At 38.1% G+C, this 25,883-nt stretch overlaps 1 protein-coding gene across 1 annotated transcript in view; it reads right to left on the bottom strand.

The window, feature by feature from the left end:
• The window catches only part of POLR3B (RNA polymerase III subunit B), a 121,445-nt gene that overhangs the window by 15,584 nt on the left and 79,978 nt on the right, over positions 1 to 25,883 (bottom strand). The window contains exons 19-23 of the mRNA XM_075938432.2: positions 25,082 to 25,209; positions 18,155 to 18,364; positions 16,169 to 16,327; positions 15,330 to 15,447; positions 12,077 to 12,219 (exon numbers count right to left, since the gene is read on the bottom strand). Coding sequence (XP_075794547.1) covers positions 12,077 to 12,219; positions 15,330 to 15,447; positions 16,169 to 16,327; positions 18,155 to 18,364; positions 25,082 to 25,209 — 758 coding nt within the window. The remainder of the gene's footprint in view (positions 1 to 12,076; positions 12,220 to 15,329; positions 15,448 to 16,168; positions 16,328 to 18,154; positions 18,365 to 25,081; positions 25,210 to 25,883) is intronic.

Here is a 25,883-nt window from a genome sequence, read left to right on the forward strand (position 1 = left end):
TAAATGCACTATTTTACAGATTCATACACTGATCCAGGCCTCAACTCATGCTTGACTCTCTGTTTACAGCACATCGTTCTACAGGTGAAAAGCAAACCTACATTGCAGGGTTGAAATCTCTAAGGAAAAAAGACAACTACCATCCATCCATCCACCAAATGGACAAACTAGCTCCAGCCAATGCAGCTTTTCTGCACTGAAAAATAAAATGAAATCACCCATCACAACAGTAACCTCATATTGAAACTGGGTATGAGAGCATTACCTCCAAAATTTAGAAGTTAAAACAGCCTTGGGATTTAAAGAGCTTTCCCTGTCTAAGTATGAACTGAAATTCACAATTTTACCTACTCATTTTTCACTATCCCCATCTCCAGAACAAGAACACACTATCAAACTTCCTCTGTGGTATTAAAGAAGGAAATAAAATAGTTTTGTCTGAATTTGCTATTCATCATACTCAGGGAGCTAATAGTTCTGCTCATTCCCTCAAAACCTCCCCCCATCACATCCATATTTTCATGTATACCTCAAAGTCTCATGTAATGTCACCCCCAGCCCTTTTAAGTGCCCCATCTCTTATGAGAGATGAAGTCTGAGACTGATCTACGTAAAAATGACATTCTATTGCAGGCCCTATTCTGCCCTGATTGACACATTTTTCAGTTCTCATAGTGGGAACAGAGCCGACCATCTATAAAGAGCACAAGAGATAATTCTGCAAATGTTCTTCTAGATAGAGTAAAAACAATTCTTTAAAAACATGTGGGCTTAGGTTAGGCTCATATTTTTAAGCAGGCAGATTGCCAGATGATTTCCAGGTCTCTGCTTTTTCTCTCAATTTACAAAAGTTTATCCTAGAATTTAAAAAGATTTTTTTTAAGGAGTTTATTGTTGAGATGACACAAATATAATTAAATTAGTTACCATTCTAGAAAAATGATTTTTTAAGAAAAGATATTACTGAAACTGTCTTATTCCAAATATTTCGAAGTAGATTTTACAAAATGAATATACCGCATTGTAAAAAATCCAATTAAATGAGTACTCCAGGGCTTTGCAAAACAGCAGCCAAATAAATAAAAACTTTTCAGGCAACTTTTCTTTCAAACAGTAGATAACTAGGAACTGTGTTCTTCAACTGGTGCTGTATTGCATTCAGATAGGTGACAATTTCATGACTACATATTGGTTCCATCCTGCAAGGTGATCCATGTAGACATAAAAGTCAATCTGTATGGAATTCCATTCTCAGAGGGGTAACTGTGTTAGTCTGTAACTTTAAAGAAACAAGGAGTAGCCCTGTAGCACCTTAGAAATTAACAAGTTATATATACTATCATGAGCTTTCGTGGGCAAAACCCAATTAGTCCAGACCACATGGACCACTTTTTAGGATCAGGGTCTCTTCACTTTTGTTCTTGAGAGATTTTCCTTTTCCACCTGCAGACACTCAAAACTCTAGAGCTTGTATCCATTATATGCTGCTGTTCTTGCTTGCTAGCAGGTGTGAATTCATCACTTTACAACACACCGCTTAACAGTCAAAACACACTGCTTAACAATCAAGAATATCCAGTAGCTGGGGTAAATCTCATTCACAAGCCACCATTTGGATACTTCCCATAAGTAAGTCACAAATTCAAAAATTCTGAAAATGAAAGAACAACCCAGTATGTAAATGCCTAATTACTGTCAACAAGAGGTACACTGGAGAGTGAAAAGAAGAGGCAGCAACATTAGTAAAAATTTCTGCTGAAGAGGTGAAAAGAAGCCCACTATTGAATGAACTTGTTGAGTTCCTTTACTATTTCATGGCTCAAAAATAATTTCAATCCCTTAAAAGGTGCACACTGGATTTGTAGTACTGTACAATATGTGTCCAATGACAGAATACATATTGCAATTAAAGGAATAAGCTAACTTTCCAATAAGAAGGCTATTTTTCAAATATAATTGCTGTTTTATAGTTAAAGTATTTTGGGGAGAACATATTTATAGTCAAGTCTGTAAATCAATATATGGTACCAGGTAAGTTTGCTTCAAATTTCTCTAATTATCCATCATGTTTATTGCAAAACTACATACACAACTCCAGAGAAAGAAACAGTGCTAAATCATATTAGCTTCATTCAACAGCTGAATCATTTACAGATCTATCATATCACTTGCTACATCCCATTTGACATAGGACAGAAAGAAGAACAGAATTAAAATTAACAGATAAATAATGCATAAGTAAACTTGATTAGCTCGCTTATTAAAAACATCACTCTAAATGAGAGGCGGCGCTAGAAGACAATACAGTTTGTACACGGCTTTCCCATGAGCTGCTGAATGGCTTGATGCGATAAATTTGCATAGTCTGAAGCACACAAAGAGCTGATTAATTGAAACCCTTACAATGCTTCTGGAAGCAGCTATTGTAAAACAATAACCATAGGAACTTTACAAAATACACATGGCTGAATGAGTCAAGAGCTTAATAAAATGTGTGTTCAGGATACACTATAACGGAATAAGAGATTTTTATTTTGTGCCATAAAACACAAAACTAGCCTAATTTCAAAGGTTCAGTTGGGGATTTACTGAAAAGGTCAGAAGGTTACCTGTTAGCTATTTGAGATAAAAAATGCTCTAATTTAGTTCTTAAGACAGCAAGTAAAGCAGAGGTTTGGTTAAACAATCAGAAGTGCTAATGGAAGTTCTATGGATTTCATTATCTTACACTATATACAGATATAATAAAATGCATATAAAAATATGGCAAAAAAAATCTTCTCATTCTTAATCCCAAGCAAGTGATATCCATCTCAAATCTCTGGAGTTGCCATCTATTAAACTTCTGTAGATATCAAGTCTGTTTTTAAAATATAAATCTGCTTAACACCAATATAATTATTTAAATATATATCAGACCAAAAGAAATGTTTCACTAGATACAATGCCTAATGTTACGAAACAAGGAAGTATCAAATTAAGAGTTACATATGGAGAAAATGCTATAATTTGTCACTTAAAGCTATTATATTTCACTTCGCATGCCCCTCATACATACAGAACAAGTATTCTTTAACAGAACAGATAAGCAGCATCTATCTGTACTATGTCCATGTCAAAACATTTTCATAATTATCAGCGTATATATGGACAGTGTCCATGGCAGCTTCTCTAATCAAGTCATTATTGAAAAAAGTAAACCCTAAACAAGACTATATCAACCAATATGTGGTGTTTCAATAAAGTTTATGCAGTTGACAATGCAGTGAATATATTTATTTTGACACTAAAGAACATTGTTCATTTAGGAAAACAAAGATGGCCTTTCATGAATTTAAACTTGCTTCCTTGTCTTTAGAGTATTTTAAGTGTAGATACTTCAGAAAGGTTTAATCCTGTATCTTAGATCTTCAGCTATTAAAAAGCTTCTGTTTGCCAGTTCAAACAATCTCTTGCTTAAATACAGTTTTTCCACTCCTCAGGAATACTGTTCAGTATTGCTGCTTAGTTCTGTGATCTACAGGACCTTTGTTGGAGGTGTTAATCCTTTTTTCACATGAGAGACTGAGAAATGTTCTTTCAGAGAAGTGATATATTGCTTTTTCACATCAAAGGAGTCGAACTTTTTTCTTCACTGTGACTTGTAGAGAAGCAAGGGGAAATCTGGAAATATAATAATTTAGTTGTGTGTGGAACTCAGTTGAAGCTTGTTTAGCTGAGTACTCTCAGCCTTCTTTGCATCTAGAGATGATTTTGCTTTAAGAGGTTACAATAAAAAGAGCAAGGTATTTTCCCTTCTTAGAAATACAAAAAAAAAATCATCATTCAGTTGAACCAAAAGTCTCCTATGAATTGGACAGTAAACTCTCTCTGACCATTAGGTATTTATTTACTAGCACGAGAAGTGTGCCAAGTACTCGGTAGACAAGCAAGACAAGGTCACTGTCCTACAGAACTCATTGCAAGATACAGATGAAAGTGGGATACAGCTAGTGATTGACCGATGAGCTTTAGAAAGCTACATTAGTTTCCCATTTTGTTCCCATTTCTCTTTCCTCTTTGCTTTTAATTTTCTTGACATGTCTTCAAGAGAGGGCTTGGATTTACAGGCAGTTTGGAAGAAGCATGCTTAAAGGAAGGACTTGAAGGACAGGCCATGGCAGACTCAGCAGTTTGTGTTGTCCCAAGCCAAGTGGGCACTGAAATGAGTGTGGGAGAAGGACACAAAGAGGGCAGCAGGGCAATAGCTGGCAGCATAAACCTAAATTATGAGAGAAACACAGACAGGCTAGCTTAACAGAAGGCTGTTCTTGCAGAGCATATCTTTCAGAAGATGATTTGAGAGACTTTACTCCAATTTTTCCTAAGCTTTTATTTTCTTCCATTTAAACTATGGCTCTCTTTCCAAAAGACTTTGGAAAATAAGTGAGGTCACATGAAAATGTGGCTCTCCTGATCTCATTCTTCTTATTTAGATCTTTAAAAACCAGCATTACGCATGAGTTGCCTTGACTTATGTTCACCTACGTTTCAGACAACGCAGAGATTTAAACACTGTCTGCCTCATTTGAACAAGAAAAATTGTTAATGAAAAACAAAACAAAGTTAATTCACTTGCTGCACGTGAATTGGAAGATAAAATGCTTTTTTGGAGGATATTGGCAAAGTCTGCCAGTTGTCTTGTAGCAAGTTGAGGGTACATTTATTTGTGAAGTAGGTAACTGGGTATACTCAAAAAGGAAGCAGAGAGAACTGCAGTTAATTGTTATAATCTAACCCTAATTAGAGTTCTCTTATCTAAAACCATTACTGTAAAGATTTACTAGATTTTCTTACAGGTACAGATTCACTGACGAGGATGGGGAGAGGGCAAAGATGGCCGCTGCCCCGGTACCTGGCAATACAAAAGGGCATGGGCCTCTGAGCCATCACCACTACTCTGGCAATGACTAGAGCCTCAGGCCCTTTAAATCACTACTGGAGTGCCACACATTTAGGGCAGCACTGAGAGTTGGGGAGGACGTGCTGTGGTCTGGTTGCGCTGAGGGCTGGCTGCCCCATCCCCACCCCTTCCAGCTCAGCCCCCATCCCTTCCAAGATCACGTAAAGTTCAGTGAATAACAGTAACTACATGTAACCAACCAGTTCTCTTGATTAGGTCAAAATTATATTAAAGACTACACCACGACAAAACACTGATTAGAGATCTAGGAGATGTATAATATGAGCACATTCTGTAGAAAATCTGAATATGTATAAAGACTAACAGGAATTTTTTTCTAACAATTTGAACGTGTGTTGAAAGCTTCCAATAGGATTTAAATGACCTTGATAGAAGGTCCTGAAGAAGTGCAGACATTTTGTGCATCGCGGATTTCAATTTTGAGTGATGCCACACCTACCAATCATCAATTCTGGATGCTGCCTATAAAACGTAGGACAGCTTCTCCACTACTATGAGGTTTCCAAAGGGTTTTTAATTATTTTAAAGAGGCAAGATAAATGTATTACAAGTATTAAACACTTTAGAAAATTGCATAGTACAGTACTTGAGAACACACAGACTCCTGTACGCTGAGCATTCCCTAGTGATTTTCAATAATGAGAGCAAAGTCACTAATGGCATATGTGATACACTAATAGCATGAGAGCCAATAAGAGGTCTGCACTTAGAACCTTAAAAAGATGCAATAAACTAATGTATAACTAATGCAAGGAGCATTTAGCTTCCTCGCAAAGCAACTTCTCCCTGAAATCAGAAAATATAGGGTTTCTGGAGACTGCAGCATGGAAAGGTAGAAATGGTAAAGGTATTCTACCGATGCAGAGAGAACTGGTATTTCTGATCTCTGGAAGCAGTGAAATCAGTTCAGTTTAAATCAGATTCAAGTAATGTTTCATTTCAGAAGATGTACATTAATCAGTCATGCCAAAGTGTTATGATATTGCTATACCATAAATGGTTTTCCAATCTTTTACATAAGATGCCCGGGAACACCTAATGAAGTTACTACAATGTGCAGATCATATTTTTGTACTAACTAGGGAATATATCACACCAAATATCAACAATATTATGTGTCTATCTATTTCAGGTTTGTGTCTGTGTATCTATCTGCAAGTCCATTTGTTCAAGAACTCCTCCTAAATGGTACAAGCTAGGACCACCAAATTTATTACACCACTTCCTCTTCTCCTAAATTAAAGCAAGGTCAGGATTTGGTTGTGCCAGACAACTGGAAGCCCCAGGAAAGGGACTGTTTTCCATAACATGCAAAGGGAGGGGCTGTTTGGAGGGACTCAATACTGAGAGAGGCCACTGGAGGCAACAAGCCCACAAAGGAGAGCTAGCCATACCACAAGGGAGCAGCCAGTAGGAGTAGGGCTCTGTCATCTTGCCTGCCAGCACACAGGCATTCCACGGGTGCAGAGAGGGAGCCCCTCAAGGTGGCACAGGCTGCAGATATACACAACACACACAGAGGGTATCACTAAGTCCAGTAGAACCTCAGAGTTAAAAATACCAGAGTTACAGACTGACTGGTCAGCAACACACATTATTTGAAACCAGAAGTAAACAAATCAGGCATCAGCAGAGACAAAAAAGCAAGTACAGTATGGCACTGTGTTAAATGTGAACTACTAAAAAAAACATGGAGAAAGTTTATTAAAAATTCACAAGGTAAGGAAACCTTCTCTGCTTGTTTCACTATAGATGGTTAAAAGCAGCATTTTTCTTCTGCAGGGTCAAGTTTTCAAGCTGTACTAGGTCAGTGTTCAGTTACAAACTTTACATTTTAGTCAGAGTTACAAATATTTCAGAGTTATGAACAACTTCCATTCCTGCGGGGTTCGTAACTCTGAGGGATCTACTTTCTCGTTACCATGGAAAATGGAAGTTAAGATTCTGAATTCACTTGCTCTCTGAAAGTTTAAAAAGAAAGATTTGCCTAGTGATACCCCTTCAGAGTACTTATGCATGGGGCATTCACAGCACCTGCCATACGGCCCGCTAGGAGGAGGGAAACAAGGACGGGATTGCTCAGTTGCATGAAGCAATAGGGCAATGGCCCTGAAAGCTGGCATTGTTTTTCTCCCGGCAGTGGTGACTTTTGTTGACACCTCACTCCATAGGCACAGAGAGCACAGCTGCTGCTGGTGTTCCGAAGCCTCCCTGGATCATACACTACTAGCCCATTCACTGCAGTCGTGCCTGCCGAAGTTATCGCCGACTCCTAGGGAAAGTGTCCTACCCTGGAGGAAGAGATAACGTTGCCATCTCCAGAAGTTTTTGGGAGAGGGCTGGATAGTACCTCCAAAATTCTATTGAGATCTCTCAGGAGGATTCAAGGATCATCCCTGTGTGCATCATCAAACTGCGGTGTACTGCTTAGGGATGTGAAATCCCGTTTAATTGGTTAACCGATTAAACATTATGTTTAATCAGTTAACTGATTAAAGGGAGCCAGGGAGGAGGGGGGGAGGGAGCTCCAGCCCCACAGGAACAGGGTCCCTGCCTGCTAAAGCTAGACTAAAGCGCCACCTCCCAGGCAGGGGCTGCTCCAACCCCTGCCTGTCGGGTGCCCGGGCCTGCCATGGACAGGGGCTGCTCTGGACGACTGGAGCAGCCCCTGTCCACAGCAGGTCCCCCATGGGGCTGGAGGAGCCCTCTGGCCATGGAGGCAGGGAGCTGCTCCAGTCCCCACTGGTTAACTGTTAATCAGAACCGGTAAGCATTACCCACAGTTGCAGCTGTCCCAGTTTAGTTATTGTAAACACTACAGAAAACTGTTTAAATAACATAATGACCTAACATTTTTTAAAATTGCTGTAGTTCAGTCAAGTGTACTGTTTTAACTTCTTTTCACTACTTGTATTTCTTGCATTTTATGCACAAGTTTTGTACCAGCTATGCAGCACACAATTACCTGAAAGACATTATTATTAAATTTAACACTTTTATTCTTGCCTTCTTATAGTTTGCTGCAATTAATTTGTTAATTTTTACTTGTATTTGGTTAAACAGTTTAGCAATGTTACCTGCATTTTAGATGGTGTACTGTTTCTTTAGTAGCTAGGCCCTTAAAATTATGAATTATAGGCTTAAAATGGCTACTGAAATTTTTGAAGTATTAATTTTTTTTTATTTGATTTCATATTAAATAAACATTTAAAGTCATGCATCTGGTTAATTTCCCCTTGTTTTAGTATTCTTTCTTCCATAACACATACATCTGTGTGTGTAACGGGTGGGTGCCATCGTGGCACACATCCGAATAAGTGCACATGACCTCAATATGGGTGCACAAGACAAAACTCACTCTGCCCCGGATGGAAAATCTCAGAGGGAAAACTGCGGGGTACCGTTGGGTTTGTTACCCAATGCAGACCCACTCCAAGTCCCCCTCCCCAACTTGTCCTGCTGGAAAAGTAGCATTTAAGTGATTGCAAGTGGAAACAGACAGATCAAAGTAATTTACTAAGTCAAACTAAACAAAACAGGCCACCTAACGCTAATGCACTAAGAAACTTGGTACATGCAAATACTTACTCTGAACAGTTCTAATCATTTCTTTCACAAGCCAAGCATCTTCCTAGCTTGGACCCGATCCTTGCCCCTCTTCAATTTTAGATGTTTCCAGCAGACATCTTCAGTGGCAAGTCGGGAGTCTCCTGCCATCTTGCCACTCTCCCTATTGTTTGGTTTTCCCCTTTTATGTCCCTTTTTACCCAAGGCAGGAATTCTTTGTGTTCAGTCCAAATTCTTCTCACCTTGAGTAGAAAAGTACCAGACCCAAAATGGGTTCCAGCCTCAAGTGGCCTGGCCACATGTCTTTGTAGGACCAACCACAGTTTGGGCTTACAGAAAAAAACAAAACTATTCACAGGTAGTTGACTTCATCACCAAGCCATTAAGTTCCTAAGTATCACTAATGTCCCTCATTTGCACATTTAGATTTAAAAACAGTTACATTCCATATTTCTAACTTCATATACAAGAATGATACATGCACAAAAATAGAAGACACACATTCTGGGGTTTACAACTTTTATAATGACATGTTACATCTCCCATTTTGCATAATAGGTAATGGGACCTAACCAAGTGAGTTATAAGATCAAGAACACATATTCCTGCGCATCCAGAAATATAATCTATGCTATCATGTGCCGAAAGTGTCCGTCTGCTATGTACATTGGACAAACATCTCAGACACTTCGCCAAAGGATTAATGCCCACAAAACAGATATCAGACAAGATCACAAAGAGAAAACAGTTTCTTGCCACTTTAACCAGAAAGGACACTCTCTAAATGACTTAGCCACCTGCATTCTGCTACAAAGACCTTTTACATCTGCACTTGAAAGGGAATCCTCTGAACTGTCATTTATGTTAAAATTCGACACTTGCCAACAAGGACTTAACAAGACTTTGAACTTTCTCACCCATTACCAAGACAGTTTCCCCAATTATCACCTGTAATACCATTAACTCACAAACATCCCACTCTCCCTACCTTTAATATCAGCAATTCACAGACACTTACCTTCCTTCCTCCCCCTTCCCACCCCCCCGCATCCCCCTTCTGTTCTGCAATGTGATTTGTCCTTTTCATATTTGTTCATTTTTTTAATTGTATCCTTTGGTATATATGGTTGTGACTACTTTCTTCCACTATTTGATCTGAGGAAGTGGGTCTGGCCCACGAAAGCTCATCATCTAATAAACCATCTTGTTAGTCTTTAAAGTGCTACATTGTCCTGCATTTTGCTTCAACTACCCCAGACTAACACGGCTACATTTCTATCACTAATAATTTACTGATGAGGGATAAACAATTTCAATGGTAAATCACAGAACCAGGATTAAAGCAGAGGAAAGTTCGTCTTTACAGAATTTGCATTGGTTTCTTTATTTATGTACTGATATGACCCAGCCCCTCACCATAGAGTTTAGAATTTCCCACCTACTGCTAAGTCTCTTTTAAAATCATTCTCTTGCTTCCTTTCCAGGTTGTCAAAGAAAAAGATGGATTAATTGTGCATCTGTGCAAGTGGGTGGTTAGGTACTGGAGGATATGGTGTAGATATTGTGAGGGGACAGACAACTCAAAAGGATTGGAGTTCTGCCTTTATTCCTGCTCTCAGTGAGGCCTAGGGTCATTCCTCTCTTGTGGGAGGAAGTTCCAAAGCCCACATCCAGCTTCTATGAAATCTCCATTTCACATGATTAAGTCTCAGTGTAAGGGTTCCAACCGAACGCCTCTGTAGAGGAAGGTCACAGGTAAGGAGGAAGGGGTGATCTCCAGATAGCTGTGTCTAATCCCACAAAGGGCTTTGAATAGGAAGAGAGAGCTTGTATTGGACTATATTCAATAGGGATCTAGTGCTGAGAGTGAAAAGACTTGGGCAATGCAATATGGCAGGCTACAGTTCCTGTAGACAAACCTGGAGGTTATAAGTGTGTGGGTGATTGTGACCCATGTCTGGTAGGGTGGGGAATAGTGTTCTGTTTGGCCACAGGTAGAAATGTGCATGTTTTTGCCACCATGAGTGAGGAGTACAAAAAGGGGCCCCAAGCCCATGTACAGCCTGGCTCCTCTGAGGAAAGAAGTTTACTATCACCACCTCACTCATGTATAGACTTAGCGCTAGCCAGCTGTTCTTGAAATGATAGCAGCTATATTTACATAAGGGAAAGGGGGTGTGGATGAGAAGTGACCAGTGGTTTTAAAGTCAAATATCTTTAAAAATTTGAAGGAACTGGTTTGGCAAATTTGCTTCAAACTTAAAAGACAAACATTCCCCACCCTCCTCCGGCATGAAACTGAGTAGGAATGTTCTCAAGCCAAAATAAGACAAAAAAATGAAATGAAGCTACAGTATGTCAGGACTAGTACAGCACTCACAATAAAGTAGCACGTGCAACTCTAACTACAGTCATACCCATGGCTATTTGAATATCAATACAATTCTGTATTTGCAGCAGAATAGATTATATTTTGATACAAAAAATCATTCCAAGCACAGATTCTCTCATTGTAGTGTCAAAGAGGCTGAAAATTTTTAAAAGCAGTTTACAATTGATCATTTCCTCTTGTCTGAAAATATACTCTCTTGAGGACTGATTCAGTGCTATCCAGGGAACTTTTGCCATTGCTTCCAATACCACAGGATCAAGCCCTTGGTTCTAATCCTATCACTGATGACTCCTTTAACATCCACTCTTGCATGTGGGCAGCTCCCTGGAAGGTGTTAACTATCTTCACCAATAATGATTTTTTAAAGGATTTAAGGATACCAAATGCTCTCCAGAGGTGCTCAGTCCAGTGCAGAATTAGGTCCTTAGTATGCCCTTTGGAGATACTCCTCTTCCCCCTTTCTGGTCTCTATTGGTGTACCTCAGAACACCATTCTTGGTCCACTTTGCTTTCTACATCCTGGCATAGGGTGACTTCATCGGATCAATTACCTGCATGCTGATGATTCTCAGACATACCTCTCCATCTCTGACCCTGTTTGTCCATTCAGAACTGAAATTTAGACTTCCTGTGCCCCATGACAAATGTATTAAACATGACTAAATCCAAAACTTCCTTACAAGAGAACTCTCCCCACTCTCTTTTTCTTGGTCACCAACAGTGACTCCAACGTTATTCAGCCTCATAACATTGGTAAGTTTACTTGCATTTCCCTCCTTCCTGATTTCCTCTCACACAGTTACTACATTAGGCAAATTCAACAGACTGTGATGTTTTTTAAGTAGTAACACTTGTACAACAGGCCTTGCCAACTGACTTAATGAGAACAGGAAACATTCAGAAGGCTAAAAGCAAACACTTTTTTGACTAAGGGCAGGTCTACATTTAAAGTGCTGCAGCTGATGAACTGTTGCAGTGCTACAGTGAAGACGTTACAACACCAGTGGGAGATCTGCTCCCATAGTTAGTCCACTTCATGAGAGGTGGTAGCTATGTGGATGGGAGACAGTGCTGTCTATACCTAGGACTAGGTCAGTATAATTGTTTTGTTCCAGGGTGTTGATTTTGCACACCTGTGAAGTAAAAAGACTTACCTTTTTGTCCATGACGACTGCTAAATTTATCTCCAATTTCTGGACGTCTAGTTTGTCTCAACAACATTTTGATCAAAAAAGCATCCTCTGCATTTGAAGATATCATTACTTTCTCAATATATGAATCAGTTGCACCTTTGTATCTAAGAGAGAGACAAAAAAACACCACTTACATTTATACACACACAGAACCAAGTACAAGTTATGAAGAGAAAGTTATAGATCAGCAGGTTTCTGATTCAATGTAAATTTCATGAGTGGTCTATATCTGGAAGGACAATGAAGCAAAATTGTTATATAGAGTTCAAGAGATGTATTTCTGAAGAACAAGGGATTAAAAAGGAATAGCAAAAGAGCATGAAGGTTGGGATTACAGTGAAACACAAAACAGCTGGCATAGTCTGACAACCTCTTCCTGATTAAAAAAAAAATCTCTTTATATATATTATATATTGCTGGATTTTCCATTACAATCAACAACTGCCAAACCCAAATTACAGGGTTATAATTGCAACACAGAATTCAGGGAATAATTTTTATTCTCTGCTCTCAGTTTAAGTAAGAACATAAGAACGGTCAGACCCAAAGGTCCATCTAACCCAGTATCCTGTCTGCCGACAGTGGCCAATATCAGATGCCCAGAGGGAGTGAACATAACAGGTAATCCTCATATTATCCCTCTCCTGTCACCCATTTCCAGACAAACAAGCTAGGGACACTATTCCTACCTAATTAGCCAATGATGGTCCTAACCTCCATGAACTTAGCTAGTTCTTTTTGGATCCCTGCTAAAGTCCTAATCTTCACCACATCCTCTGGCAAGGAGTTCCACAGGTTGACTGTGCACTGAGTAAAGAAAACTTCCTTTTGTTTGTTTTAAACCTGCTGCCCATTAATTTCATTTGATGACCCCTAGTTCTTAAGTAAATAACTTTTCCTTATTCATTTTTTCCATACCAGTCATGATTTTATAGATCTCTATCATATATATCCCCCATTTGTGTCCTCTTTTCTAAGCTGAAAAGTCCAAGTATTTTTAATCTCTCTTCATATAAGACCTGTTCCAAACCCCTAATCATTTGTGTTGCCCTTTTCTGAACCTTTTCAAATACCAATAGATCTTTTTTGAAATGAGGTGAACACATCTGTATGCAGTATTCAAGACGTGGGAGTACCATGATTTTATATAGAGGCAATAAAATGTTCTCCGTCTTATTCTCTATCCCTGTTTTTAATGTTTCCAAACATTCTATTTGCTTCTTTGACTGCCGCTGCACACTAGGTGGATGTTTTCAGAGAACTATCCACAATGACTCCAAGATTGCACTCTTGAGTAGTTATAGCTAAATTAGTCCCCATCATATTGTATGTATAGTTGGGATTACTTTTTCCGATGAGCATTATTTTACATTTAACAACATTAAATTTCATTTGTCATTTTTGTTGCCCAGTCACTTAATTTGATGAGATCTTTTTGAAGCTCTTCACAGTCTGCTTTGGTCTTAACTATCATGAGCAGTTTGGTATCATCTGCAAATTTTGCTACCTCACTGTTTACCCCTTTCTCTAGATCATCTATAAATAAGTTGAATAGGATGGGTCCCAGGACTGTTCCTTGGTTTAGTTTTTTCCACTCTGAAAACTTACCATTTATTCCTACCCTTTGTTTCCTGTCTTTTAACCAGTCACCAATATCCCTAACTGAAATGCCAACTACTTCAAATTGCTTTTTTTTTTTTTTTAACAAACAAAAAATTTCCATTTTTCCAGCACTATACATAGTATCAAATAACAGGTGCTTGTGACAATGAATATCAGTACATGGGTACTAATGCTGCCATTACTAAAATGCGGGGGGGGGGGGGAGGAGGGAGAGAGAGAGAGAGGGAGGGCAGGGAGTGAAGATGATGATGAATCAAATATTTAGTCAGGACGTGAGCTACGGAGAACTTCAATGCAACAAAATCCCTGTGGAAGGAGAAGGCAGAGAGATTTGAGAAAAGTAGTTAGACATGGTAGCACAGAGAGAAAAGGACAATGACTTTGGTGAAAGCTTTGGGGATGGATTGGGGGGGGGTGCAGGACAATGGGAGGCTCCAGTAATCAAGTCTGAAGCTAATTTGGTGAAACCATAATACATAGCTTATAGGCCCTGGATCCACATCTTTCGTTTCTAAGGTTTCCTGCTTGATGATTTCTCTGCCTCTTTTCTTTATTAAGGGCTTAATCCACCTAGCATTGAAGTCATCAGGAAGCCTCCCATTGACTCCTAATCAGGCCTAAGTGCTACTAAGCTAATTTCCCTTTTCTGCTCCATCACTAACCCAATGGGAATTCTTATGAGCCCACCAAAGAATGACAAGCTTATTACTGGCAAAGATCGTGAGAGAATGCAGCATGCACAAACTGGTCTACTGGGGAAAGCTTTCAGCCAAGAGGGAGCCCAAATACCATCTGAAATATACAAGCTAACCTAAAAGGTCAATAGGACTGCTCAGCCATTTTGGGTATGAGGCTCTTCTCTTATTGTATAACCTCAGCTATGGCAAATGTCACTGTCTACCTGAAGGCTGGGGTAATTGCCTGTCCTTTCCAATTCATTTGCCTCCTAGGGAAGGAGAACTAATCAGAACTGCGAGACAGGCCAATAGGTAGCTCCTTCTATCAGTCTGTGTAGCAGGCAGAGCTCCGTTCCCAACAACAACAACTTGGGTCAACAGATGGTTGTACATTTGTGAAGCACTCAGCCCTTTGTTCTCAACACTGGCTTTGGAGCAACTGCTTCCTGCTCACTCTGTGGCTACCCATGTGTGCCCTTTTCCTGCATGTACTTCTATCCTCCCACCCCAGCATCCTCATGTTCCTTTGCTACCTCAGTATCTCCAACTTGTGTCTCTGTGCCCCCTGCCCAAACACTAAACTTCGAAGGCCCAGTTTCTTTTCTTACATCAGTGTCTTCTGGGAGAGACCCTGCTGACCCACCCGCCTGTTGTCTGCAGGGAGTTTCTACCTGCCACTCCAACTCCAGTCTTCAGGGGGCCAAAAACAACAGGGGAAAGGTGCGTAGGAGCCTTTAAAAACACTGCTACATTCCTATCTGCATCTTTAGGCACCTAAAAATCTGGCCCACAGCACTGAATCTAACTTCTAAGGAAAATGTATGCCTTTTACTTTTCCAGTGCTGAGCATCTGATACCTGTCCTTCCTTTTCCCACCTGTAGAGTTTAAAGTATGATATTACAGTGTGACGTACGTTACTGGCACATCTTTATACTGTGGCTGTTGAGGCACATTACTTCCTTCCAGAGGAGTCTGAGTCACAGTTGGCATGGATTTGTTCACGAGCACTTGCTTGTTTTCTACCTTTTCACCTAATAACAGAAAAAATATTGATAAAAAAGAAAACAAAAAAATCAACAAGTATCATGCAAATATTTTGATGTCTTACATGTATTGAGAAATATATTTTATAATATTCAAAATGACAGGCACATTGGGATAGGATGAATTAAGCAAGATGTATGGGAAATGAGGTTTGTTATATTTGTAACACAATGGCTTCAGAGACAAACAATAACAGAAAAGACTAAAAGGTGTCTCTTTTCTTCCCTCAAGTATCCTTATCAATTGTTTGCAAATGTTGGTAGCTGTAAACAGGATATATGCAAGAATTATAAGAGATGTATTTTAAAAGATGAAAATCTGATGACAGAAGAGACTTAAACTGTAAAAAGTTCAATAATATTATAGCTGTGACGACTAGGAAAGTTAAGGGGAAGAAAACAGGTAGTAAGACATAATTGTTTTAATAATATAGTTTCATAATTTGCTGTGGTATCAAAATACAGTCATTTTAATTTAAATTTAGAATTTCATTTGTCATGCATATTAAAAAAATAGTCACAACTACCAGATTATTTACTGAACAATAACTGTTTCTGCTTTTTAATGTCCACTAAAAATATATAGTACTCTAAGAAATATAGAACAATAAAAGGTGCAAGCATTTCAAAGCAACTTAGAAGATACATGAATGCTCATTTCTCTTGCCAAAGACAATCCAAATATCATTACTGGTAAAGTTTTATATACCTGGAGAGCAAATACCATCTGCATCTAAAATTTCATGACGCCAAATTGGTTTACGTGTAGCTGCATCCAACATTGGACCCATCACTTTGTCGAATGTCTGATTTGTGTAGCGCTTCAGTGTACACTTAGCATTCTTATAGACAAGACACCTTCCAAATCCTAAAACAGAACCTCATTCAAATTAATAGTGTACAGAAGTTATTTTATAATCAAGCAGTTATCAAAAGAAAATTTAAAATAGTTAATTTATCTAAAGCTATAGGAAACAAATGCATAATAGCCAATACTCCCAAATATTTTGTATGATTTTTGAGCACTTTCAGTGTGTGCAATATTGAACAAAAGTCTTTGGCCTCAAGAAGCTGACAATTTAAAATCAGATCACATGCTATATTTTCAGATATATCAAAGGCATTTGACCATGATGGCTCAATTTTAAAGCTGTGCCGATTTCCTACTTGGCTTACATCAATTCTTTCATCTGTAGCGGATCATCACTGAAAGTCTACATGGAAGAAAAGATGCATTTGAACAGGATTAGAAAGGAGAAGTTTGACATCTTTTCCTTTTAGTGGCACCCTGATAGCTAAAGATTTTACTGAAAACTTTTGATGATAGATGTTTGCTTATCAGGAAAGTGTCTATTTAGCATTGTTTCGTGCACTTCCTATGTTTCCTCTTTTTTGCTTTTGTTTTTTTGTTTTGTTTTACTCAAAAAGAAATTTGTATTATACATATCACCACAAAAAATGTTTAAGATAAAAAACTGTGCTCTTTAAAAACTCTCTTCCCAGGAGCAATAGATGGCTTATAGATCTTGCCTGTCATTCCCACATTCAGAAATACAGTGAGGTAAGAAAAATGCCTCCTAGTAAACGTATGTTTTATTTGAAGGATAGCTGTAGCCATTTACAGTACGTCTATATCATTAGATTATGTGAAGTAACTCCTGACAAGCATCACATGGTCTTTAGATTTCCCTGTAAATGTTACCAGTTTACCAGAAAGGAAAACATTCAGTTTTAAATCATGCCTGTTGTTGTTTCAGAAAGAAAGGCATAAATTAAGTGCGGCAGACATTAATGCCAAAGATACATGTCTAGGAATACTATTATTGCTGCCTAGCAACAAGCAAGAGGCGTGTTAAGGAAGGGGTAAAAGGGAGACAAAATGAACTAATGGAAGAGTCTGGTTTTGGCTACCCAATACTAAAACTAACAATCATAAAGTGATAATTATTCTTGATTCTAAACAGTGCTGAAGAATATTTGCAATATGACTGATGTTTACAATCAGGCAATGGTACAAATATTGCTTACACACTATTGAACGGTAAAACTATGTTTTCCTACTTAAAACAGACTGAACTATATAAATTTTAAAGAGGAAGTAGATGTTTGTTTTTCCTCTATTTTGTTTTCTGGCATATAATTACTTTGCTCTAAACATCACATTTATAGTGACACAAAACTACACACGCTCTCTCCCTTCTTCTGAAAACATTCAAAAATCAAATTTTATCTATTTTCCCCAGTATTGAAAATGATAGTAAGTTTTTTTCTCTCCATCAGGCTCAAACAAAGGCCGAAGTCATCATCTAAAGAGCAAACCTCACACTCTCAGATTATCTAAAACAACTTTATGCAAGACAATTATTTTTTGAAAGAGGATAGTTTATCCTTTGTTATTCAAGGACAAAAGTCAATCATTCGTTTTCATATCATATATATGCACCAGTTAACAAACACCTTGTATAATGTCACCACAAACACACCATATTCAAGTACATATAATATGTACACATGCACACACACCCTTCCTACGTTTACAAAAAATTTTTTACAAAGTTGTTTTCCTAGTTTAGAAAAGTATTCATCTTCATAATTTAGGCAAAATTAATTAAATAAGCATGCAGTGCTATAAAAACAAAAAGTTATTTTGTTTGCTTTGCACAAGTGACAAAGAATAGGCCCATGTGTTTCTTACCTCTGTCCAAGGAGGCCTTGTTTAAGACAAGAGCATCTTCAATATCATAACCACTGTAGCTCATCACAGCAACTGTGGCATTCTGTCCAGCTGGCAGTTTTTCAAACTCTATCAGTTCAATGGTTTTTGTTTTAACCATTGGCCTTTGTGGATATGCTAACAGATACATAAGAGTATCAATTCTGTTCCGCTGATTGTATCCAATGGTACCTATATTTAAAACAAAAGCAATACAGCGAAAACTTTTTTTTTTATTACTTGAAATATTTTAAATGTAAATTACCAACATGTAAAAGAACCAAGGCGACATTCGACAAGTGTAGGTAATTTATCTGCTAATGCAAGGTCTTCAGAAGAAACTGGGGGGGGGGGGTTACAAACCCTTACATTTCAGATTAGAGACTGAGCTGAAATAACTTCAGATTTTAAAAAAAGATTTAAAATGGCTCACAAAAAAATCCAGATCAATAAAAAAAAGTAAAGCAATTAATAAAACCACCCAAAACCAAATCCTAAGGTAAGTGCCTGTGTCATCTAAATGCTCTAGTTCAGAGTAAGTGTCTAATCCAGAATAAGTCAACAAAAGCCAAATTCATTTTCATCATTTTTGGTTAATTCTTAATAACTGTAGGTTTTTGAGAGAAGCTGTGGGTTTGATCCCTCCAAAGCCCATCAAAATAAATGGAAAAACACCCATTGACTTTGAAGGGGCTTTGGATCATTCTCTGTGTCCGCCATATCATATTTACTTCCTTTTCTGGATAATAATTAGTTCAGCGGTCTGTGTTAGAATGTCAGAAAGCATGAATAAAGCATGCAGTTAACAGCAGCCAAGACAGATTTACTTTCTGAAATCATCAGAGGAGTCACTGCTGGTAGGACTACAGTAGACATTCACCCTCAACCTATTTGTCTTTTTACATGAAATTACTTTTAAATTTACGGTTCAGAATTCGACACTTTGTATAGACCTCCCAGCTTGATACTAAGATTCTGGCCATTTCCCACCAGACTGCCAAAGTGTCTTCTGAAATCTGTGAAGAAAAAATAATTAATACTCAGCAGGGGAACATAAACTGTTGTATAGCGGAACAATAGCGAAAGCACTCATATGTTTCTACTGTTTGCTGTGCAAGGCCCTGTGCTAGGTCTTCTCTTGGTATTTATACACTGTGATCTTAAAAAACTAAATACAGAGCATTTTTAAAAACTTTTAGCAGTTATGCCCAGATTTTGTGCTGCCAAACAATGCACAACTCTGTTATTAGGGTTAGGACAAATATATGCTCTCACTGTCCAAGTATCTGTATTTGACAAAATACTAAAAAACACCCATAAAACAAGTAACTAAAATGGCAAATGTTACAGCCAACTCTCAAGGTTTGCCCTCCCTTGATGCTATATTGGCTGTCACAAAACACTTCTAATATAGTCCCCTTCCCAAGGCGGAGGGAGGGACAGAGAAATACTACAGGAGGATATGGCAGCCATCTCTGTTGGGTCCCACAAACTCTCCGGATTTCTTGCACTTCCCTGCGGTCTGCAAAGTGGCTGTGCAGCTCTGAGGTGTCAATTCTGAAGAGAGTCCCAGAGTACAGGTGGAGCTTTGGCACAGGTGATAAATGGCTTCATTTGCATCTTTCTGGTGACCAATTTACTCTCTTCTTGGGGAGGGGAGAGGAGAGATTCACCATTTGTTGGGAGAGGCTGGCAGAGGCCTAGTCCTTAGTTTGCAATAGGAGAGGAGGGAAAAAAAATGTGCTATTTCAGCCTTGCTTGCATCTTGTGTACAGAATCAGGTCTGTCAGTTATCACAATAGAATGGCCCATCCCCTACACTTCCTACCCACTCAGACAACTTTTCAGACAACTGGGGCAATTCCATCCTACTTCCCTAGGCTTTGAAAAATTAAAATTTCTCCCACTGCAGAGCACAGAGATTCTTTCATTGGGGGAAATTAACATGTAACTTTGTGCCAATTTCTGCCTCTGTCCAAATGATCCTTTTTCACCCCACTACTACAGTGCACCAATTCTGTGGAGCTTACTACTCAAATGAACTAAGTTTTCAGATGATTCTAAAAGCAATTCCTGATTCTTCAGAGGAAGCTGCTGCTAAATGAGAAATATAATTTTATAATGGCTGTGAAACACTTACAGATCGTTTCTCACCTCTATTTCCTAAGGGTTTTATGCTCTCCTGTTACTTTATAGGTTATATCTCCTATGTTCCAGTGACCAACCAAGAAAAAGAAGAAAGAGGCCAAGATTTATAGTTTTCAAACACACTCTGAACACCTGCCTCTCAACCTTAGTAAATTACAGAGACAATTTCTTGTTTTCTAAACCTGTGAGTGACACATTTACAAAACTTCAGAAATTCTAATGGAAGTTTACTGGGCATGAATATTAAGGTTTTCTTTCAGAATGGATATTCCTTATCTTTAAAGTTGGTATTACATCACACCATAAGGTAATTCTAACTTGATTTCTTTTTTGCTTACATCTCATTTGAACAGGTATGGATGACCAATGAAGTTGAAGAATGTTTGTGCACCAATACATATTAATGCTTGACTAGACATGGATGCAACAGTACGACAAAAACAAAGAAACAAGGGGGAAATAAACAATTAGGGTAAGGTGCCTAAATAGCAATGTTATTGATTAGAGGAAGACACACTCAAGCATAAAGTAAAATGTTAGTGTGCAATATATCAGTAATCACTCTTCGTTGGGGAATCCTATGCAAAAGGTAGTTCTCTTGGAGATAGTGTGAGTGTATATAGTATTGCAGCTGCAGTTCCACAGAAGTGACAGCATAGCTTAGCTGCACTGCACACAAACCACCCGAGACCTGTGGCTATGTACTCGCTGCTGTGGTCTATGCTACAGTGACTACACTACTATTTATTCTTGTGCTCTCTCTCACTGAGCTAGCACAATTAAATGTACATGAGCTGGGACTCACACCTCTAGCTCACAGTGCAGACAATCACAGAATGCCTTCTTTCCTCTGGCCTGCCAAATCTCTAGCCTTCTCTGCGTAGTTAAATCGAACCTGAAATGCACATAAATAGGAGCTTTTTTCCCCTTCCCTGAGGTTTGTGGTGTTAGGGAGCCACTCACATTTCTTTATAAAGGAACAGAGCCTCAAAAAACAGGCAAAGTACAACGAACTTCAACAAATGTACAAAAAATAAACTGATGTTTAAATATGAACCAAAAGGGAGCATTTGTGAGAGTACAAACAAAGGGATTGCTGGTACTTCTGTATTTCCATTTACTTGACTTCCTACTCTTTTCTTTCTGCAGGGGCATGGAGCATGTTATGCAGGGGCTGCACTGAATCCTCAGGTGGCAGGGTGGGGTGGTGGAGGTGGGGAGATAACTGATCTCATTGGGAATTTTACATGACAGGTGTTTCCTGGTCAGGGTAATTAGTATTTGAAAGAGCCCTTGGGGGGTGGGGAGAGACACCAAACAGGACAAACACTCTTTTAGAGATTATGGGTAAACTGGGATAGAATACAAAAGCCTGGTTCACTTTAGGCACTTCTGTGCCTTCATTGGTAGAGCAAAGAGTTGGCGAAAGAGACTGCACAGTGTGCAGCATAAATGCTGTCCCTTGGTGGCTGGTGGCAGAACCCAAGAATAGGTTGCACAGACCAGTAATGACCCCCACTGGTTTTGCTTTTGTTTACATTTGTTTGTATTCTTTCCTCTCTTTTCCCCTGCCAATAAACTGTACACAAATTCTGAGGCACTTCTCAATACATTGAGAAATACATCACAGATCTTACCTAAAAAGAATGCTCTATTCCCAGAGCTGCAATCTCCTTCCTCAGCCTATTTGTGAGAATTGGTACTGAATTTTCCCTGTAATATACCAGTCATCAGGGACCTCCGCAGTTCTCCAGGAGCAACTGACAATATATCGATGGTAACGGTTCTTAGTACTAGAAGAATTAGCTGCAGAATTTGAAGGAATCTATCTGCAGTTTTTTATTACAGCATTCATAGGGCAGAAGGCAATAACCAGGGCTGTAAAACTGTCTCCTTTACAACTACCTATATTCTGACATTTGCACGGATACAACATTGTATATCTGCAACATGGGTAATAGCAGAGTCATTCATATGAACATTTTTGCTCGCCATATCCATATAAACACAAAAACACACACTATCAGTTGAATTAGTAGTAGAAAAAAGACATGTAAGTTCTGTATTTCCCAACTAAGTTCTGCACTTGAATAGCACCTAGTACAACAGGCTCCTGGTCCATGACTGGGACTCCTAGGTACTACTGTAAAATAAATAACTCTCATCTCTGTTTTCATAGAGTCTTTGATCCTTTATAGCATTATCCTAGCAACATATGGCACTTCAATAATGCAGAGTACTGAGTTATAATCCTGAATAACACTGTTAAATTATTTCTGTGCTGAAATATGCACAGTCAGAAGACTTTGCAACCACATCTAAATTTGCAACCTAAGAACAGCTAACATCCTTATCCCTGCATTATGCTACATGCATCTCACTATACGTTCTCTGTACTGAAACAAAGTTTCACCACCTGATTTAAATCCATATCGCCTACTATTGATTGCACCAGCATGTTTACAAGAATGCTCATTCTGTCCATTAAATATATTTTTCAGTACAGTACATTTAATAAGGATTACCCTGTCTAAACGCTGACTGAGATTTTAATAATCTACACATAACCAATTATATTGCATTCATTTCATGCCTAAAATGATGGTTCCTGTCAATTTATCCCTGCTTCACATTTCTTCTCACCTATGACATAACTTGGTTTTTGATTGACTTCTTTGAATCCTGTTAATACAGCTTCCTCAAATCACCAGACAGGGCAGTGTTGAGCAATCCAAATCCTTCCCTCTAGGAAGGTAGCATGCTCTCTCAATACACCTAGTTCTTGACACCACAAGGCATGAGGGGATATGGGCCCTTCCATATAGCTATGCAAAGCCAGTGGGGTAGAGAAATAACTTTTAAAAACACAAAACAAGCAACAAAACTCTGAAGTACCTATCAGCATTTGTGTAAATACAAAAATAAATGCAGACAAATTAAATAAATGACAGGAATATCCTATAGGTTTCATTTTATCCAGCTAATCTATATGTAACAATTTTTTCTACCACTAGATAGCAACTCCACCAAAACAAACACAAACACACACAAACACAACAAAAAACCCCCGACAAGTGTACACAATTTTTCATAAAGACTCAGGGTGCTTTCAGATATTACAGTGTACCAAGTAACATGCAGCCATGTGCCAACTTTTTAAATGTAATTTTATCTCGATGCTTATTCTTTTGAGTCAGGTGTTTTGTAATAACAAATAGAAACAAAGGCTTTTTTTTATTGCTAAAGATATTCAATGGCTTTTGTGTTCCTATCGTCAGCAGTAACGTCAGAGGATTGTATCCAAGGAGCTAAATGTGCAAGACCTAGGGTCAAAGCAGCTGAATACACCAACCTCAGAAAACACAGACAATGAATTGCAAATGACACTCAAAACAAAACGAGAAAAAAAACCTTCACACAGAAAACTACAAAAGAACTCCACAGATACTGAATTGGCTTTCTGTACACACTGATCCTGCTTAACTGTGTGTGGTAACTAACCAAACGTTCTGAGACTAATAGTCATAAAATAGAGACTCTTGGGGGGGGAGGAGAATCTATAAAAGAAAAAAATGGGGCTACTTTTTCTTTAAGGTGGTAATGCCTCTCTTACTATTTTACATTTGTCAGTATTTTGACAAATTAAAGTTGACCATTAAGTACAAGGCAACTATATTATTCCATTAATTCTGCTAGAAGATATTTACAAAAGGAGTACTGTTTAAATTTAGGAGTCACATCACAAAGCAAATGATTTTCTAAACCTAACACAGGCGATCTTTTTTTTTCATGCTACCTGGAGTTCTGTCACTGTAATCTCAACTTGTCACAAACGCAAGACGTAAAACTGACATGTACAGCTGAAGTCTCAACAGGGCAGACGGAACTAATGTGCTGCCAATCAGGTTTTCACTGGACTTGATGTGGCTTAAAACAATATATTAGTTAGGTGTGCAAGTTAACAGGAAGGTGTTAATGCTGGTTTAGCTGCTTATCAAATGGCACAACTAGATCTGATGTTAACTACCTAACATGGCAACCCCATAAGATGGCAGCTAAAGGATTCTATACCAGCTACTATTAATTAATTAAAAATCCATACTTAGAAAACTATCTTCATTTCTTAGTTCACTGAGATGACACCGTAACTGCCTAGCAGTGCTTTCTCTTCCAAAAATAAAGCCAAAATATAAAATGTTGTGAAGTGAGAGTTTACTGAGGAAGTACCCTCCCTTACCAGAAAATGCAGACATTCTTAGTGCCATGGAATTGAATGTTAATGATTATATATTAAAAATGACAGTACTCTAACTATTCAGAGAAAATCACTTCTTCATGCTTTCACTCGCTTTGTACAAACACTTCCCCCCCTCTTTTTTGTTTGGAAACCCACAGCACACTGCAGTACAAAAAAAAGAAAAAGAAAACCACTGCCAATCTTCCAGCTATGCTGAAAACCTGAAAGCAATAACTGTTACAAAAATAGGAACAATAGTGTTACAGTTTCTTCAAATTTTCTTTTGAAGTATGAAGACCACAGAATAGCAGCCTCCATTTTACTGAGCTATTTTCTAAACAAACAAAAATAAATGAAAATTGGAATAACATAAATTTCTCCTGGCAGCTAAGCCATTGCTCAAAAAAAAAAAAAAAAAAAATGTTCTCATCACCTCCTAAATATTTTTAAATGATCTAGGAGACAAGAATATTTTTAGTATTTTAGGTTATGTGGTTTCTAAAATTACAACATTCCAATCTTACCCATTGCCTGCTTCCCCATAGCACACTGGTATGTGTTTCTTGGGGACTGGTTATGGTGAGGATATGGAATAAGCCCAGCACAGACGCCAAGAAGTGTGAAAGGTTCAATCTCCAAGTGTGTGGTGTCTCTTTAAAAAAAATAATAGAAAGAAAAAAAGTCTGATTAGAAAGCATCTGTAAACAGCCTAATGGCATAATTTTATTAAATTCCTTTTCACAAAGTCCGATAAATCATTTTAACTTGTTTTGTTACTATTAAAAAAAATGAAGTGAGTAAAATCTAAAAGCCTGAATGACAAATTCAAATAATTTTTTAATCAACATTTTAATTTGGCCTTTCATTGAGTCCATGTGCAGAGGCAGAGAAAAAACTGGAAGAGTAAAAAATTAAATGGACAAATAGAAGGAAAAAAAAGGAAGAGTAAATAGTGATCATAATAGATCTTAATTTTATATAAAACAGCAGTACTTAATATAAGCTACAAAATAAAAAGGGAGATCACATAAGAATGTCTCGAAAGAGAATTTTTAATTCCAGAGAAATATATTTTTCTCACTTCTGATCACATATTCTAACAAGCTAAAAGTCTATGATAAAAGATAAAAACTCATATTCAATCACTGGTAGGAAAAAACCAAAAAGGCAGTTTTAGTACATTGTAGCAGACTTCAGAAAACTAACCAGACAATAAATTTTTATGTTATAAGAACATAAGAATGGCCATATTGGGTCAGACCAATTGTCCATCTAGTCCAGAATATTGTCTTTTGACAGTCACCAGTGCAAGATACTTCAGAGGGA

Source organism: Pelodiscus sinensis, chromosome 1 (genome assembly GCF_052426305.1).
Source record: "Pelodiscus sinensis isolate ZL-2025 chromosome 1, ASM5242630v1, whole genome shotgun sequence".
In the NCBI taxonomy this organism is placed as follows: Eukaryota; Metazoa; Chordata; order Testudines; family Trionychidae; genus Pelodiscus; species Pelodiscus sinensis.